General features: G+C 47.0%; 1 protein-coding gene across 1 annotated transcript in view; it reads right to left on the bottom strand.

Moving 5' to 3' along the window:
- The window catches only part of UBR4 (ubiquitin protein ligase E3 component n-recognin 4), a 139,148-nt gene extending 121,055 nt beyond the window's left edge, over positions 1–18,093 (bottom strand). The window contains exons 1-16 of the mRNA XM_083628333.1: positions 17,842–18,093; positions 9,583–9,680; positions 9,216–9,319; positions 7,854–7,983; positions 7,390–7,526; positions 6,017–6,119; positions 5,400–5,541; positions 5,081–5,205; positions 4,219–4,343; positions 3,975–4,034; positions 3,092–3,282; positions 2,875–2,974; positions 2,643–2,780; positions 2,101–2,215; positions 1,777–1,964; positions 563–722 (exon numbers count right to left, since the gene is read on the bottom strand). Coding sequence (XP_083484459.1) covers positions 563–722; positions 1,777–1,964; positions 2,101–2,215; positions 2,643–2,780; positions 2,875–2,974; positions 3,092–3,282; positions 3,975–4,034; positions 4,219–4,343; positions 5,081–5,205; positions 5,400–5,541; positions 6,017–6,119; positions 7,390–7,526; positions 7,854–7,983; positions 9,216–9,319; positions 9,583–9,680; positions 17,842–18,002 — 2,077 coding nt within the window. The 5' untranslated portion in view covers positions 18,003–18,093. The remainder of the gene's footprint in view (positions 1–562; positions 723–1,776; positions 1,965–2,100; positions 2,216–2,642; positions 2,781–2,874; positions 2,975–3,091; positions 3,283–3,974; positions 4,035–4,218; positions 4,344–5,080; positions 5,206–5,399; positions 5,542–6,016; positions 6,120–7,389; positions 7,527–7,853; positions 7,984–9,215; positions 9,320–9,582; positions 9,681–17,841) is intronic.
- Positions 18,094–18,492: the final 399 nt, after the last annotated feature.

The raw sequence follows: 18,492 nt of genomic DNA, 5'->3' as shown, positions 1-18,492 counted from the left end.
CTGTGTCCCTCTTTCTCCAGAAGTAGAGGAGACGCAGGGCTGCCATTTCTAGTCTCCTGTTTGTGTACAATTCTGCCCTTACAACCATCAACTCACATCTGCCAGGTTCAGAGACAGCTAGGGACATGCCCTATGAAAATATGAAGCTGGCTGGACCATGTCAAGACCAGTGATCCATCGAGTTCAGGAGTGGGGAAACCATTTATTCAACCCAAGGGCCACATTCCCCTCTGGGTAACTTTCTGGGGGCCACATGCCAGTGGTGGGCGGGGCCAGAGGCAAAAATGGGTGGGGCAACAAGGGTAAATTTTACTTTGCTGGAGATGGCTAGTTTTTACACACATCCCTCTCTACCTTCCATCCAGGCAAGCCAGAAACATCATCAGAGCTCAAGAAGACATTCCAGCCAGGAAAAAAACCATCCAAGGAGGATGCAAAGCAGGATTGTGAAGGCCTAAGGTTGCCCATCCCAGATCTGGCTAAATTTCCCCTCCAGGGTCTCAAGCAAAGACACTAGGCTAGAATGGCAGGGGGTAGAGAGAGAAAGGACTTCCTCCCCAACCTTTGATCCCGTCCTTGTCCACTTCCTTGATGATGCAGGCCAGCGTGGCCATGTGCTGCTCTGTCAGCGAGACGCTCAGGTAGTTGCGTATGAAATTATTCCTGGAGTCCAGCATGGAGGAAGTCACAAAGTTCAGGATATTGGAGGCCAGGTTTAAGAACTAGAAGCCAAAGGAGAAGAGAAGACAGGGGAGAAAGATGCATGAGCCAAACAGAAACTGGAACGGAACCAGGAGGATAATACCGTATTGGCCTGAATATAAGCCACACCTTTAAAATTGGAGGGGGGTGGAGAGAAAAAGAAGCCACTCCATTCCTCGTGGCTCCTGGCTGCATAATGGGGGTGCGAGCCATGTTGTGTTGCCAGCGGCCTTTCCCCTTCCTCGCTCTCTCGCTTCCTGGCCTTGGGGGAGAAGACGAGGGACTACGTACAGGGTGGGTGCCGCTTTGCCGTGCTCTTGGCACTGTTTGACTAATCAAATGGTCATGAATATAAGCCGCACTTTAACTTTTCACAGTCAGAATTTGGGGGGAAAGTGAGGCTTATATTCAGGCCAATACGGTAATCAGCTGTGCTTTCCCCACAGATCCGTCACATCCCAAAAATTCACTTTTTGTATTCAAAAATAGAAGGCCCAAGATTTTTTGCTTCCAAAGGCCAACAGGTATTGAATATGGTTGTCAGTACTGTCCCCCACCCCACCCCATACACACCTTCCTGGCCCATGTACTCCTTATTGAAAGTCATTGTGTAAAGGGCGCCTTTTATTCGGCAAACTGCAGTAACCGGTGTGAGTGTTTGTGTGTACAGTGGTACCTCGGGTTAAGTACTTAATTCATTCCGGAGGTCCGTTCTTAACCCAAAACTGTTCTTGACCTGAAGCACCACTTTAGCTAATGGGGCCTCCTGCTGCTGCCGCGCTGCCAGAGCACGATTTCTGTTCTCATCCTGATGCAAAGTTCTTAACCCGAGGTACTATTTCTGGGTTAGCGGAGTCTGTAACCTGAAGTGTATGTAACCTGAAGCGTATGTAACCCAAGGTACCACTGTACTTGTCTCAAAACAAAGAAACAGAATAATCTTTGGGTCCTCCGTGAATTTGTCCATCACTGCCTCTTGTGAGTCTCATGGTTCAACTATGCACCACTGATTTCAATGGGTCTACTCTGAGCAAAACCAGCTGGACACAACCCTAGAAAGTTCCCACCACACACCAGTTCTGGATCTTTGCGACTGGCCAAGATGTTCCCGTTTTCTCCGGCGGCCTGCTTGTTGGGGCTCTTCACTCGAGGGGAGCTCTCCAGGGGTGGGGGCGGGGGTGGAGGAGGAGGGGCCACTTTCTCTTTGCTGGGAGAGATGGTCTCCTCGAACCACTGCCCGAGGATGGGCTCGCTGTCGTCATCTAGGAAAAAACCCCAAAGTAAACACAGAGATTGTTTAAGAGACGAGAGTGTAACATGCAATTAAGGGTCTTCTACTGATTCTACTGCTGCCACCACGAAACACAAATCCCCAGGCCTCCCCTGTTTTGCACGCACCCTGGCTGCTGTCTTCGGTGCTGCTGAAATCGTCCTCATAGTAAGTGTTGGAGTCTGTGGAAGCGCTCACGTCGCTGCTCATGGAACCCTTTCGTTGTCGCTGAAGAACACAAGCCTGAAAGTTTGGGTCGGCGGGGTGGGGTGGGAAGGAGAAGAAAGACCAGGTCAGGTCAGCTGCTTTCTGCAAAGCTTAGCTCTTGAAAGCTTAGACTTCAAAGATGGAGGAGGAGGAATTTGGATTTGATATCCCGCTTTATTACTACCCTAAGGAGTCTCAAAGCGGCTAACAATCTCCTTTCCCTTCCTCCCCCACAACAAGCACTCTGTGAGGTGAGTGAGGCTGGGAGACTTCGGAGAAGTGTGACTAGCCCAAGGTCACCTAGCCGCTGCATGTGAAGGAGCGGGGAATCGAACCCGGTTCACCAGATTACGAGTCCACTGCTCTTAACCACTACACCACACTGTAAAAGATGACTTTTACAAATGATGTAAAAAAATTGCGCGAGTTTCTAGACCTCCAGGTTGAAGGAAGCCCAAGGTACCTTTCTGTACGAGGTCGACAGCAAAGTCAGGAGCAAGTTGGTGAGGGGCACGGAGTCGATCAACCGCTGGATTCGCTGGATCGATGTGCTCTGGGCCATGATGTTCAGCACAGCCGGGGGGCCATCGGTCTCCCAGCCCTGGAGGACGGAGGGTCAAAGCTGTGTTATTTTGTCATGTTTGGAAAGCAGAACCCATCAGAACCCTGATCTGAGTTGTCTTTCTCTCTCTCACCTTGTGAAGAGCTTCAACTTGCAGGTCTTGGAAGAGGGAAGTGAGCAGCTTAATGGCATGGTTGGCAAGGACAACAGACAGGACGCCAAAACCCTGGTGCCTATGGAGAAGAGAAAAAGGAAGCATTTTAAGAACCCAAGAGCTTTTGCATCTAAGATACAGGAAGGTGAGGGGGGGGAGTCCCTGATGTTACTCTCTTGACTGATACCAAACTTACCCTTTCCCAGGCCCCAGCTTGGGGGATCCCACTCCCTCTTTGGAACGAGCAATGATGTCCCGTACCCGGAGGGCCGCCAGGGGATCTTTCTCCTTCCCCTTATCAGCCAGGGCTGTGGGGCTGAGGTTCAAGATGAGAAACAGGCTGTTCAGCAGACACCAGGCGCCAAGCAGCTGGAAGTTCTGGTAGTGCTGCCATCCCAGGAAAGAGGGGGAAAAGAGTGAGAACACATAAAAACCCATGTTTAACTCCACAACCACTTTGATCTGCAAAACGAGCACTGTTACAGATGCCACACAATATTCATTCCACATCTGTAAGAAATCAATATTTTAGTGTAGCAGCACCTACACTTTGGAACTCCCTGCCTGTTGACACCAGGCGTGTGCTTTCACTGTACTGCTTCCAAACCATTTTTGTTTGGACAAAGCCTACCCAGAACTGCAGAATGTTGTTTTATTCTGGTTTTCAGCTTATCATTCATTTTAATTATTTTTTACAGTTTTAAGTAACAGTTTTAAACTACTTTTCAAATGATATTTTGTTTCATTATTTTCTTTCAGTGGGTGGGGTGGGATATTTTAATCCTGCTTTTTAAAAATCTGAATGTGTTTTAAGATTCCCCCCCCTTGTGTTTTTCACTGATTTTGATGTAAGTGTTACTTACTGTAAGTTACTTTGAGTTATTTTTTTCAAAAAGCAACTAATATAATAAACAACAAGAAACTACTACCACTTTTGGTAAACTGCTTTGAGGCCTTATTACAATCAAGTGCCTACATATAAGCCTTGCAGAAAAAACAAATAACATTTCATTCCAGCCAGCCATATGGGGCACAGTTGCCAAGACAAAGGAGTTCTGCTTGGAGGTTATCGCCCTTACCTCCCCACCTGCACGGCGTGAGTTGCTGATGGCCTGCCCAATCATATCGTAGATTTCAAGCTGCAGACATAGATGGAAACAAGAAATTTCAGGACTTAATGAAAAGCTGCCATTTATACATGCATGCATACAAAAAACAAACAAACAAACAAACAAAAACCCTTTGGGTTGCAAATTCAGCACCGTATCTTCCCTTGTGGACACACACAAAGGATTCCTCTAAGCATCCAGCCTCCCCACTTACACATTTCTGCACAATAGTGGCTGCATCATTTTCGTAGTCTTCTTCTTTTGAACTTGTGGACCCAGTTCGGACCTGCTGGGTGCTGCCTACATGCAGGATGGCCATGCAGGTCGCAACACTCACACCTGGGTAGAGAGAGAAAGAGAGGATCTCAGTGTCAGGCAGAGCCTCACCTAGTGCTGTAAGCTACATCCCATAGTAAGCCTGGGCAGAGGGGCAAGAAGAAGTGTCCCCAATCGCAAATTGAGGAAACTTCTTTTTAACTGTCAGTGCTTCTCTATAGAGTTCCTACTGAAAGACAAGTTTCCAAAGCACAAACCAGGTAGGCACCGTGACTGGGCTGTATTCAACTAAACTAGACTAGGCACAAACCAGCCTTCAAGAGCCCGCTGCCCTCCAGAGGCTTTGGACTACAACTCCCATCAGCCCCTGCTGCAAACTTGTGGTTCAAAACACCTGGAGGGTATGAGGCTGGCATAGATGCAGTAGAATTAAGTTAGTCACATCCACTAATTTAAATGGATTGTTATACTTACCCTATGAAACCAATCAACCCAAGTTAATCATGTTTGGTAAATTCAATGGGTCTACTCTGGGTAGAACTAACTAGATACAACCCATTGTTACTATTGGGCTGATGCAACGCCATTTGACGTGCACATCACGTGACAAAGCAGAAGAGGGTAGGCCCATGCCCAGAGAAGCTTGCAATCTAAAATTCAACAAAGGGGAAACTTAATCGGAACAGGAGGGGCATAAGGAGAGCCGAGAAGAGGAAGAGGTCCATCCTTTCACTCTGAGATCAGAATGACAATATGTGCCAAGTTCAGTTTCATTATGTTACTGTCAGGCAAGTGCTCACCTGCATAGAGGCAGCTAAGAGCCAGAACAGTGACGTCCTGCAGCCTTGTGGGAGTAAGAGGCTCCAGAACAGGGAGGGAGAGAGTATCCAAGGCCATGGTCACGTCAATCACCAGCGAATGGAACCTGCAGAAAGAAGGTTGACAGCATTGGAAGGGTAGCATGGGACTCACCAAGGCAGGGAAATCAGTGGCCCCCTGGTGCTGAAACCCAGCATTGAATAGATGAAAGCCAGGGCCAACAGGCAACGTCCAACCCAAACTGGGTGATAGATTGGAAGGTGGGGGAGAAGAGAACATAAAAAGGGGAGCTCTCTTTACCCGTTACGGACTGCAGTGGCATCAGCTACAGTGGCTGGCATGATGAAAAAGGAATTAGCAGACACAGCGTCCTGGAAGCGGTTTATGTAGCGCAGGAAGTAAGGGAGGTTCAGGCAGACCCGCAGCAGCTTCTCAGAGCCACCTGTTAAGAAGAAAGGCAAGCAGTGTGACAAAAAAAAGAGAGCCCTGCTGGATCAGACCAATTCCTTTTCATAGAAATGTAGAGTTGGAAGGGACCACGAGGCTCATCTAGTTCCACCTCCTACAATACAGGAATCTTATACCCAAAGTGGGGCTCAAACCCAGGACCCTGTGATTAAGAGTCTCATGCTCTATCAACTGAGCCATCCCGCCATCCATCTCGTCCTGCCTCCTGTTTCTTCCCACAGTGGCCAATCAGATGGCTTCAGGAGGAATACTAGTAGGGTGGGAAGGCAATAACCCTTTTCCTGCCCACCCTCTAGCAACTGGTGTTCAACAATAGTCAGCCTCAGCCGATGGAAACGTTATACAGCTAGGGAAACCCAACTTCCTACTTTCCCCCCTCTTCCTTTCTTTTAAGATTGCTCGCTTGAAAACAAGTGATAGTAGTCATAAGCATTAAATCCTCTCCCTACCAAGTTCTTGCAAGCTGGCCACGTTCTGAGCAATGAATATGCTCTTCGTCTTGGCTGCAGAGGCTTGGTCCGTGGACGCCTGGTCGTCACTTTCACCTTCCCCCTGAGGAGAAAAAGGGGAAATGGGCACCAGCCATGGTGCCGCTCCACATTTACATAGTGCTTTTGTATTTTAGTGTATTGCAATTTGAATTCTATGCAATGAAGAGTAATACAGTGGTGCCCCGCAAGACGAACGCCTCGCAAGACGAAAAACCCGCTAGACGAAAGGGTTTTCCGTTTTGGAGGCGCTTTGCAAAACGAATTTCCCTATGGGCTTCCTTCGCAAGACGAAAGCCCATAGGGAAATCTCCAGGACAGCGGGGAAGCGCAGCGCGTCTTCCCCACTGTCCTCGGACCTCCTCCGAAGGCTGGCGGTGGGGCGGAGAGACCTCCTCCCGCCACCAGCCTTCGGAAGGCTGCTCCGAAGGCTGGCGGCGGGAGGAGGTCCCTCCGCCCCACCGCCAGCCTTTGGAAGGCTGCTCCGAAGGCTGGCGGTGGGGCGGAGAGACCTCCTCCCGTCGCCAGCCTTCGGAAGGCTCCTCCGAAGGCTGGCGGTGGGGCGGAGAGACCTTCTCCCCACGCCAGCCTTCGGATGGCTGTCCTGAAGACTTGCGGTGGGAGGAGGGTTTTCCTTCCCACCGCCAACATTCAGAATGCTGTTCTGAATGTTGGCGGTGGGGAGGAAAAACCCTCCTCCCACCGCAAGCCCCAGGAACAGAGGAGAAGCGCTGCGCGCCTTCCCCTCTGTTCCCGTACCTGTCCTGAAGGCTTGCAGTGGGGAGAAAAGTCCTTCTCCGCACCGCCAGCCTGGCAAGCGGTCTCCATAGGAACGCATTAATTGATTTTCAATGCATTCCTATGGGAAACCATGCTTCGCAAGACGAAAAACTCGCAAGAAGAAAAAACTTGCGGAACGAATTAATTTTGTCTTGCGAGGCACCACTGTACAGGAAATAAAAGAAGCAATGAAAACACAATAAAAAATCAGACAAAACCTAGCACAGGACATTGCAGTTGGCAGAACGGTCTGTCAAGAACCTTCAGCAATTTTCAAGTGGCTTGCAAGGAGGAAAGTTTGAGAACCACCGCCTTAAGACATAAGAAGTTATCTTGTACTGAATCAGACCAGTGGCTCAGTCCTGTCTCCAATGACCGGCAGCGGCCCTCCAGCGGTCTTTTCCAGCCCTACCAAGGGATGCTACCAGGGAGTGAATCGAGTGCTTTCTGCAAGCATAGCAGGTGCCCTACCACTAAGCTGTAGTCCTTCCCCAGCTCCTTTCACTTGAACTGTTGTCACTGGACAGAGGGAGTCCCCAGGTTTCCATACACACCTGAGTCTGTGGCAGGATTGGAGAGGTTGCCACTCTGGGATTAAAGACAGACGTCAGCTGGTTGAGGAAGTTCATTTGCACTTCCTTCTGTCGCAGTTCGGGGCTGACGGGAGATGCCAGCTCTTTCTGATCCTCCACTGCAGAAGTGAGAGAGGAAAACACATTAATTCAGAAAGGCTGAATGTGATCATCTGGTCACATTCAGCATGAGAGAGCTCACAACAAAGTTTGCCTATTTATTTCATTTAATATCCCACCTGTCCTCCAAGGAGCTCAAGACAGCATTCGGGCTTCTCCCTGCCCCTAACTGATTCATCCTCACAACAACCTTGCAAGGTAGGCAAGGATGAGAAATGGCCAAGTGAGCTTAATGCAGCGTAACGTGACTGAGTGGGGATTTGAACCCTAGCCTCACAGGTAACAGTCCAACACTCTAACCTGCTACATCATACCACAGTTCTCACCATCAGAGAGGGTCTTCACTGTCTGGGGTAGTTTGGCTGACTTCATCATCGCTGTGAATGTGATGATTTCGGTTCTGTCAAGGCGGCTGCAGCCAGTACACAGGCCCTTGATCAGCAGGATCAGGTGTTTCTAAAGAGAAAGAGACAACTTCAAAGGTCAAGGCAGATGTGAGGACATGCTTTGGTGGTATTTCAGTAAACATGGGCAGCAGAATTTTTATGGTGTCCCAGTTATTACTATTATTTATTAATTATCTCCCATATATTATTTATTAGTATATCTCATGGTGATGTACACAACACAATAAAAACAACACAGAAAACAACAGCAATTGCATTTTAAAAGCAATACAAAGTAGGCAACCATGACAGACGCATTCATCTGACGTAACACAAGTTTAACTTAACAGGTAAGTAGAGATGGGCCTAGTGGTACCACGTCATCAAGGCTATCTTTCTGTATGCCAAAAATGTAAGACTGTCATCATGCTGCAGTTTGCAAGGCTTTTGAAGCTTTCTGTTGAATATCTTGTTTAAATATTAGGGTTCATTACTGTTCCACAAGATGTGTACTACTTTAAAAGCCAGGGTGCATATCCTGACCTAGTTTTTGCAGCTGTGTAGCAGGTGCTGATAAGTCACTATAATTAGCCAAATAAGGTGATTACAGTGTTTCTTTTTCTTTAACATATTGCATGTGTCAGCAATTGTGAACGGTATATAATGTGCTGTATGTACCATACTCTGCCCCCTGTGGGTGGATAAGTGATGGTTACAGACACTATGTAGAAGGGATGACTGTAAGATGTATATTTGGGCAGTTGTTATTAAACCTTACAAAGCTCACTTTGCGTCTTTTCAGTGATTCCATCTGTGTGGTCTAATCTGCACGCACTCTGCAGCATGCTGCAATATGCAATACTTTCTACCCAGTAAGGAAACAGGACCATCTAATCCCGCATATTCTCTACCCCAGGCTTCCCCAACTGTTCAATGCCTGGCAACTCCAGTTAAATAAAATCCCAGTTCACGTATTGGTGAGCCTTCCTTCTGGGCTGCTGAGATGCAGCATGCAAAGGGGTAGGTGGACAAGGTATTAATCTAGACCAGCCTTTGCCAACTTGATGCCCTCCAGGTGCTTTGGACTGCAACTCTCACCATCCCTGACTATTTACCAGTTGAGGATGATGGGAGATGGGAGTCCAGCAACATTCAGGGCAGGCAAGGGAGCATAGAAGCTCTGCATCCCTGGTTTAAGTCAAGCCTTGGAAACTTCTGGATGCATAGCATAGGCTCTACTATTAAACTATACCCACACATACACACATTCTCATACACTATGAAAAAGGCTTCTCCTCTCACCTGTGAAACAGCACAAGCCTCATCTGGGTTTTCAAGTCGCAGCAGGGAAAATTCAATCAGGACTTTGCAGGCAGCTGCCACAGATTGCAGCTGATTTCTAGGTACTAAAAAGCCAAAGGTGTCAGATCATTCAAAGAGGTGTTAGTTCCCTACAAAGAAACCTCAGAAACTGATTTACCATTTGCTGATCTGTCTCCCCACCTTGGAAGTACATTTCTGGTTTGCAACCCTCCCCTTCCCTGTCTAGCCCTCTGTTTGCCTTATAAATTACAAGCCATCAAGGGAAAGAGACACCTGTTGGTAAGAACAAGGAGAGAAGGCATGATGGCTCAAGCAGAACGTCAAAACTCGCAATCTGGACACTCACCCAGTCCACACACTGTGGTGATGTAGTGCGTCGCAAGGGCGACAAAGGACGAGTAGAAAGGTTCATACTGTTTGTCATGGTGCAAGATTTCAGACTCACTGCAGAGAGAGAAAGAAGACAGAGAGCGGATTATGAAGCAGTTATTTCTATGCTCTCAGAGGGACTGCCCTGCACTTTGACCATATGCATACAGTATGTTAAAGATCACAGGTTGTATCCATAAGGACGTATGAAGAGCCTGCTGGGTCAGGCCAGTGGTCCATCTAGTCGAGCAGCCTGTTCTCACTATGGCCAAACAGATGCCCCAAAGGGAAACTTGAAACAGGATCCGAGCACAAGAGCACTGTCTCCCTTCCTGTGGTTTCCAGCAACTGGTATTCAGAAACCAGCTCGGTGTCTGGTATTCAGAAATTTTCCAGTGTCTCCAAAAAATGTTACACATCACTTGGGAAGACAGGTGAACTAATGCCAGTGTACTGGAAGAAACAATGATCACCAGTGTCAAAGCAATTATTTTTCAACATCAACTTCGTTGGACTGGTCATGTTGTTTGGATGCCTGTCTTCCAAAGCAACTGCTCTATTCCAAACTTAAAAATGGAACGCATAATGCTGGTGGTCAACAAGAGGGTTTTAAAGACTCTCTCAAAGCAAATCTTTAAAAATGTAGGATAAACACTGACAACTGGGAAACACTGGCCTGAGAGCGCTCCAACTGGAGCACAGCCTTTACCCAAAATGTCATGGACTATGAAGACACTCAAACTCAGGACGAAAAGGAGAAGTGTGCTAAGAGGAAGGCACGCTTGGCAACCCCCCACCATCATCAACTCCCGCCCGGAAACCTATGTCCCCCACTGTGGAAAGACGTGTGGATCCAGAATTGGTCTCCACAGTCACTTACAGAAACACTGTTAAGACCGTGTTCATGGAAGACAATCTTACTCTGCTATGAGGGATCGCCAAAGAAGAAGATTCAGAAACATTACTGCCCTCCACAATGGAACTACTAGCAAATCTACTTATCCTGAATCCAACCCAATATTCTTTAAAATATCAGCAAGAATGTGCTTTCCGAAAAATTTGAGGGTTGGGTTTTTTGGTAATGTAATTGTTGCAACAAGAGTAGCAACTGGATCGATTCACACATAAAAAAACCTAACAGTGTAAATACAACAACAGCGCATTCTCAAAAGTATAACTATCACATCAACATAAAAACAGTAACTAGCAGTTCCTCTAATGTTCATCAAAAGTTTAACCCAGTGGGGGAATCCCACCAGCATGTCAAGTAAAAATATCCAGAGAATTTCACAGTCAAAAGTAGTACCAAAGTTGATGATGCAGCAGCAGCAGCACCACTAACCACCCCACTCTTTTATGACTTAACCTTTTGAGAGCTGGAGGGGAGTTAGGTGAGCGTCTAACTCAGTGCTGCCAGCTCTGGCTGGCATCAGCTTTCCAGTCTCAGGGAGAGAAGAATTTCCCCACCACACACACCCCAGCCCTGCTAGCCTTGATCCTTTTTTGAAACTATTTATTACATTTCTATCCCATCCTTCCCTGCAAAAGAGCCCATCGAAAGGTTAAAATAGAGCTTTCCAAACTTTTCATGTTGGTGACGCACAAATTTAGACATGCATCATTTTTGTGACACAGTAATTCAGTTTTACTAGCGAACTGGAGATTAAACTACTGCAATCCCTTTCCAGCCCAGGGAGGGGCATGGGGAGCATTCACACGGCACACCTACACACTGCAGTCAACACACTAACCTGTCACGACACACAGTTTGGAAAACTCTGGGTTAAAACAATGCAATTAAAATAATTTTAAAGCTGGAGATTGAACACTGGACTTCCTGCAGATATTGTAAAGCTTTCAATTTACCACCAAGCTATTACCTCTCCCCACAGAACGCTGCCTCTGGGGCAGGACTATAGCTACTCCAGGTAAGCCTGGGAGAAACTTACATCTGAAACCCAGGAGTCACTGCTAGTCGGACTAGAGAGTACTGAGCTAGGCCTATCTCTGTATAAGGCATCTTTCTATGTCCCTGGACTCACCCTATGAGGACTTAAGCCTCGGAAAGAAAACATTTTATGGGAAGAGACCACAGCTCAGTGTTGGAGCACCTGCCTTGCCTGCATAAAGTCCCAGGTTTAATCCCTGGTGTCTTCAGGAAGGGCTAGAAAAAGACCCTTGGCCTGAGACCCTGGAGATCCACTGCTGGTCAGTGTAGACAATACTGAGTTAAAGGGACCAATGGTCTGACTTAGTAGCAGAGGAAGCTGCTTAGACTGAGCTAGACTTACTGATCCATCTAGCCAGGCGAGCCTCCCTGGGGAGAGCATCCCACAAACAGGGAGCTACTACAGAAAAGGCTGCTCTTGTGTGGCCACCCTCCAGACATGTATTCCCTAAGCTTGGATCTCCAGCTGTTTTTGGACGACAATTCCCATCATCCCTGACCACTCATCTTGCTAGCTAGGGATGATGCGAATTGTCGTCCAAAAACAGCTGGAGACCCAAGTTTGGGAAACGCTGCTCACTTTTCCAGGAGGAGGCACATGAAGAAGGGCCTCAGAAGATGATGATGATGATGATGAAGATGATAATAATAATAATAATTTATTATTTATACCCCACCCATCTGGCTGGGTTTCCCCAGCCACTCTGGACGGTTTCCAACAAAGATTAAAAATACATTAAAACATCAGTCATTAAAAATTTCCCTAAACAACAGCTGCCTTCAGATGTCTTCTAAACGTCAGGTAGTTGTTTATCTCTTTGACATCTGGTGGGAGGGCGTTCCACAGGGCGGGCACCACTACGGAGAAGGCCCTCTGCCTGGTTCCCTGTAACTTGGCTTCTCACAGTGAGGGAACTGCCAGAAGGCCGTCGGAGCTAGATCTCAGTGTCCAGGCTGAACGATGGGGGTGGAGACACTCCTTCAGGTATACTGGGCCGAGGTCGTTTAGGGCTTTAAAGGTCAACACCAACACTTTGAATTGTGCTCAGAGATCCAGTTAGGTTCATATGGAGAGAGGCGGTCCTTGAGATACTGAGGTCCTGAGCTATTTAAGGCACCATGGGTGAAAACCAGGACTTTGAAATGGGCTTGGAACTAACTGTTAGCCAGTGCAACTGGGCTAGGATCGGTGTAATATGTGCAGACCATCTTGTCCCGGTGAGCAGTTCTGCACTAGTTGAAGTTTCTGAACCAGCCCTATGTATAAAGCTCCCAACAGCTTCAGGTATATGTTAAACAGCTTTGGCAATAGATTACTACTTCCCACAGAATAACTGCAAGGGGGCCAAAGTGAACTTTTCCAATGCCAGTGTGGTATAGTGGTTAGAATGTTGGACTAGGACATGGGAGACCCAGGTTTGAATTCTGAAGGAAATCAGCCCTGAGTGCTCACTGGAAGGACAGATCGTGAAGCTGAGGCTCCAGTACTTTGGCCACCTCATGAGAAGAGAAGACTCCCTGGAAAAGACCCTGATGTTGGGAAAGATGGAGGGCACAAGGAGAAGGGGACAACAGAGGACGAGATGGTTGGACAATGTTCTCGAAGCTACCAACATGAGTTTGACCAAACTGCAGGAGGCAGTGGAAGACAGGAGTGCCTGCCGTGCTCTGGTCCATGGGGTCACGAAGAGTCGGACACGACTAAAAGACTAAACAACAACAACAATTGCTACTTTCTACACACAGTCCCATAGGCGGGGCCTGGACAACTGTAACACAGTGCTCCCAATACCCATCTCACATAGCAAGTTCAGGTACATACCATGGCCAATGGTAACAAAAACCACAGAGTGACTGAGAAGAATGGATGGAGTTCACCCATCAGGCCAACCAAAGCAGATACCCATTACTGAGTAGGAGGGTCCCAACATATAATATGGACCTGACACACACTTACAAAAAGTGGCCAAAAAAGCTCTTACAACTATAACAGGAAGTTTCTGAATGCTCCATCAGACTGACTCCATCCCTTTTCAAATCGTTTTGGGAAGTTCTGAAGAATCCAGGCGATGGGACAACAAAACAACTCAGGAGTTGAGCCTCAAAGAGGAACAGCCAAAAGAGTCAAAGCACCCTTTTGCACTTACATGTTTTTCCCCTCTCTGCTGCTTCAATGAGCTTCACGCTGTTTGCTTTGTTAATGCCCCACAGCAGTTCCCCAGAACTTTGAAAGCATGAACACACACTAATGCACACACAGAGCTGGATGAAGTTTGTGCAATTCTGCAAAACAGAGGGTTCAAAGCAGACAGTTGCACAACAGAGGCACAAAAACAACCTGATGCAAGGAAAGATGAAGGGCATTTCAGAATAGTTTGTTTTCTGCCGGGGTGGGGGGTGCTCCGCTTGTTCCTGCTACTGTTCTAATGTGGTTTATGCTACATCCATTGTATTGAAGCACCTCTGTTTTTATCATTGTTAGCTGATCTAGAAAATCCTTTACTTAAGCAGTGGTAGAAGTTCATTTTCAGGAACCTTCTAGGGACTACATGCCAGTGGTGGGCAGGACCAAAGCTCAAAGTATGCAAAGCAATGGATGCAACTCTTAATTTTGTGCAGTATACTGTACTGCATTCCAGCCGTGCAAATACCAGAGGTTTCTACACCAAAAGAGACACTTCTCTCCAGTCAGGCAAAAACAAAGCATTATTATCACAATTCAAGGACACATTCCAACCAGGCAAAATCATCAGAAAAGGAGAAAGAGAGGCCTGGGAGGAGTCCTGAAGACCAGAGAGAGGACTTGCGGGTTGCTGCTACATTAGGTCTTAGGATCCAAGGTTTCCCACTCTGATTTAAAGAGAAGGCTATTAATGCACTCACGAGCAATTGTGGAAGAAACCAGTTTAAGTGGCAAAACAAAACCACCACCAAATGACACCCATACAGCAGACACGAAAGCAACGCAACTGAAAGCTGCTTTGTAAGAACAAACATGGTAGAAAATACATAAAAGGGAAAGACTGTGGTCAGTGGTAGTTTTAGAGGGCTTTGTAGCACTCACATAAATGCAATATTATTTCAGAACTATTGTGCGAATCAGAACAGAGGTGACACCTTTATTTTGATGAAGCTGGGATGCTTCTGACAGCTGCACAAGACAGAACATCAACAACTGTGACATTTTAAAACCTCCCTAAACCTCCCAGCTGGAGGGAAAGGTGTATCGGTTGAATTTCTGCATGGCAGCTCTACCAGAAAAAGACAGTGACAGCTGCCCTAAATCTCACTAGATCCCAGGAAGGATCAGTATTATCACTGAACCACAGAATTGAAGAATCGGAAGGAACCACGAGGACGTTCTAGTCCAACCCCCTGCAGTGCAGGAATCTTTCACCCAATATGGGGCTAGAACCCATAACCTTGATCTCATGCTCTACCAACTGAGCTATGATGTACTGCTCATTAAAAGTAAAAGAAATTCCTATTAAGATTATTATTGTCCCCATCTGTTCTGCAGCTGTTGATTAACTGTTCATGAATGGAAAGCACCCTCTCAATAATAGCAAGGCTCCTGCAGCTAAGCTAGTGCCAAATGTACTGCTCTGTTTTCCTTTGGACCACATCAGTGAAGCCGAGAGAGGGGATCTTGTCATCTGGGCAGCCCTGGACCTCCATACATTGCCTAGGTTTGTGCCCCGGAGAGGTCATTTCAGTGCTGCTAACATAATAATAATAATAATAATAATAATAATAATAGTAATAATAATAGTAATAATAATAATAATAATAATAATAATAATAATAATAGTAATAATAATAATAATTTATTATTTGTACCCCGCCCATCTGGCTGGGTTTCCCCAGCCACTCTGGGCGGCTTCCATAACAGAGCAGAAATAACAATGGGAGGCAGCAGTTACGAGTTATCAGTCTCTGCAACAACAGTGGGTGCTGTGATTCTCTAGCGGCTTGTCTTCACCCGCAAAGGCACACTCCATTCTCTCCCGAAACAGACATATGCCAACATGTCTAGGGTGTGACCCTCTGGACGTGGCTCCTTACACTTCTTTGACCAACTGATATGCACTGTTGTGTTATGGTCCTGCTGTTTTTGTTAGCGTATCCTATTTTATGTACCATGCAACAAAATTAAAAACAAACAGTAAATTTAACTACAACAAGGCTAATCCAACAGCAGCACCCAGATTATTGAATTCCCCCCCCCCTTCCCCCTGGACAGAGGTTCAAGTGGTCCCCATTCTCTCTCGAATTTTAGGAAAGCAACCAAGACTTAAACAAAAACCCCTAAAGCATTGAATTTTAAAATTTTAACGTCTTGCTGTTCTTCTGAAATTGACCAAGCAGTTTCATGTTCCTCTCCTGAAGCTGCTTTAATAACGTAAATTGTACATAGCATACAATTTTACTATTGTTGCGTTTCTGCATTTTTATTCTGACAAATGCTTTGGAGGCAGACAATTTTTAATGTACATTTAATGTTCAACTTAGGGTTATATCTAATGTTAGTCCTACTCAGGGTGAACGCACTGAAATTAATGGACATGACTAACTTCGGTCCAGTAACTTCACTGGGTTCAACAGGAATAAAACTGAGTTGGAAGCAATCATAAGTAACAACAAAAATACCCCTTAGGCACTTTAAGGATGATCATTATAGCGTAAAAACCTCAATCCCTCTGAGCATGCGCGTAGCCAAGATTTTGGTTGGGGGGGGGGGGTAAACCTCAGTTAGCTATGTTTTTGTATTGATTTTTATTGATTTAGGGGGGCAGCGGCCCCTCCCTGGCTCCCCCAGCTATGCCCATGCCTATGAGACACGAAGGGCAATCCTAAATTGGTGCTACAAACCACAAACAAGGCCACCTTTCTGGTAACAAGCTTTCTTGTAAAACCACCATGGGAATTACAGAACTAAACACCTCCATTAAAATACCTACAATAAAGTATTAAAACAATTGTTTACTAGAGAGGTAGCCCTCAAAGCTGCTGTTGGACTACAACTCACACATTGTTTGACCACCACTGCTGGGGCTGATGGGAACCAGCTTCCCATAATTTAATTAGCCCCCAAGCACCACAAAATAATAGATTATATATTTCCTTATATCTTATAATTATACGCCAACTGTCCTGTGAGGAACTCTCCATTTTAGCCACACAACAATCCTCTGAGGTAGTGAAGACAGGTGCTGGCCGAAGCTAACCACTGAAAGCTTCATGTGCCTGAGTGGGGGGATTAAATACGTTTTAATATTAAATTGTTTTAACCCCGCCATGGAACCTTAGAGTGAAGAGCAGGTAATGAGCTATAATAATAATCTGAATTTGCCTCTCCCAGCTCCCTAGTCAGATACTCACTAACAACTACACCATGCTGATTCTCCCCTCACCAAATAATGAAAAATGCAGGTATAATATATGCTAGTAAATCAGCATTTATTCTATGCTAGCATATGCCTTTTTTCTTTCCCCCCTATTTTATTATTATTACTTCATGTATTTTGGGTATTATGTGGTAAGTTATCCTGTTGTCTCTTGAAGGACAGTATATAAAAAAGTAAAGGTAAAGGGACCGTTGACCATTAGGTCCAGTCGTGGCCAACTCTGGGGTTGTGGCACTCATCTCGCTTTATTGGCCGAGCTTCTGGGTCATGTGGCCAGCATGACTAAGCCACTTCTGGCGAACCAGAGCAGCGCATGGGAACGCCGTTTATCTTCCCGCCGGAGCGGTACTTTTGTCTACTTGCACTTTGACAAGCTTTCGAATTGCTAGGTTGGCAGGAGCAGGGACCGAGCAACGGGAGCTCACCCCGTCGCGGGGATTCGAACTGCTGATCTTCTGATCGGCAAGTCCTAGACTCTGTGGTTTAACCCACAGCGCTACCCACGTCCCTCATAAAAAAGTAATAATATAATAAATCGGGGGGGGAGATATTTACTCTATAAAAAAAAAATCTCCTCCCCCCCCCCAAAAAAGGATCAAATCGTCGAGTGTCATGCCTGCTCAGAGTTGATCCACTGAGCTCAATGCACGTGACCAACCAACCTGGGTCCATCAATATCAATGGATAGGAGACATAACTCGAAATGGAAATGTCGGTCGCCAGACCTGTAAATTTCAACCCCATTTTATAGCAGCAACAATTGCAAGTCACTCTCCACGTGCCATGACTCCCGCTCAGCGCCAAAGGGGCGGGAACAGGTGTTGGCCGGACCACGCCCACCACCGGCCGAAGCCCCGCCCACGCCCCACGCCCCGCCTACCTCTCAATGACGGAGGCCAACAGCTGCGGCAACTCCCGCATCTCGAAGGCCGAGTAGGAGGCGGAGAGGAGCGGCCGCACCGCCACCTCCCAGCCGGGCTCCCGCTCCGCCGTTGCCGTCGGGGAAGAACCGGCGCTACCGCCTCCCCCCGACGCCGCCATCTTGACGACGACTCTCCTCAGCTCAGGTTCCAGAAGCGTTTGAGTTGCTGAGGCGAGGAAAGAAGAGGCCAGGAGACCGCTTCCGGGCCAGGACGGAAGTGACGACGGGGCGGTGGCGGCGACGACCAATCCCCGCTTAGAGACGCAGCTTCGCCTTAGAGATAGGCGTTGCGGAGTGTTTCCAATAAAATTCCGTTCTTTTCGAAGCTGAGTGGCTAAAAGGTCCCACCCGCATTGCAAAGCGGAAGTTCTCTGCTTTTTGACAGGCGAGGCAAAGTATGTAGGGGTTGTTTATAGAGACTGCCGAGCCACTAGAGCTGCTTCAAATCCCTCCTCCTATTTCCGAGGAGCAAATCTAGCACTCCATGGTTTCCAAGTTGACCGAACGAATACCGGTAGTGACTGGAGGCGCGGTCATTTCACATGCTTTCTCTTAGCTCTTTGCTTTCCAGGCGCCTGGGAAGGGCGCATGCGCAGAAACGTGAGTCAG

This window comes from Podarcis filfolensis, assembly GCF_964270895.1.
Source record: "Podarcis filfolensis genome assembly, chromosome: 8".
Classification (NCBI taxonomy): Eukaryota; Metazoa; Chordata; class Lepidosauria; order Squamata; family Lacertidae; genus Podarcis; species Podarcis filfolensis.
This window is presented reverse-complemented; position numbering and strand designations above follow the sequence as displayed.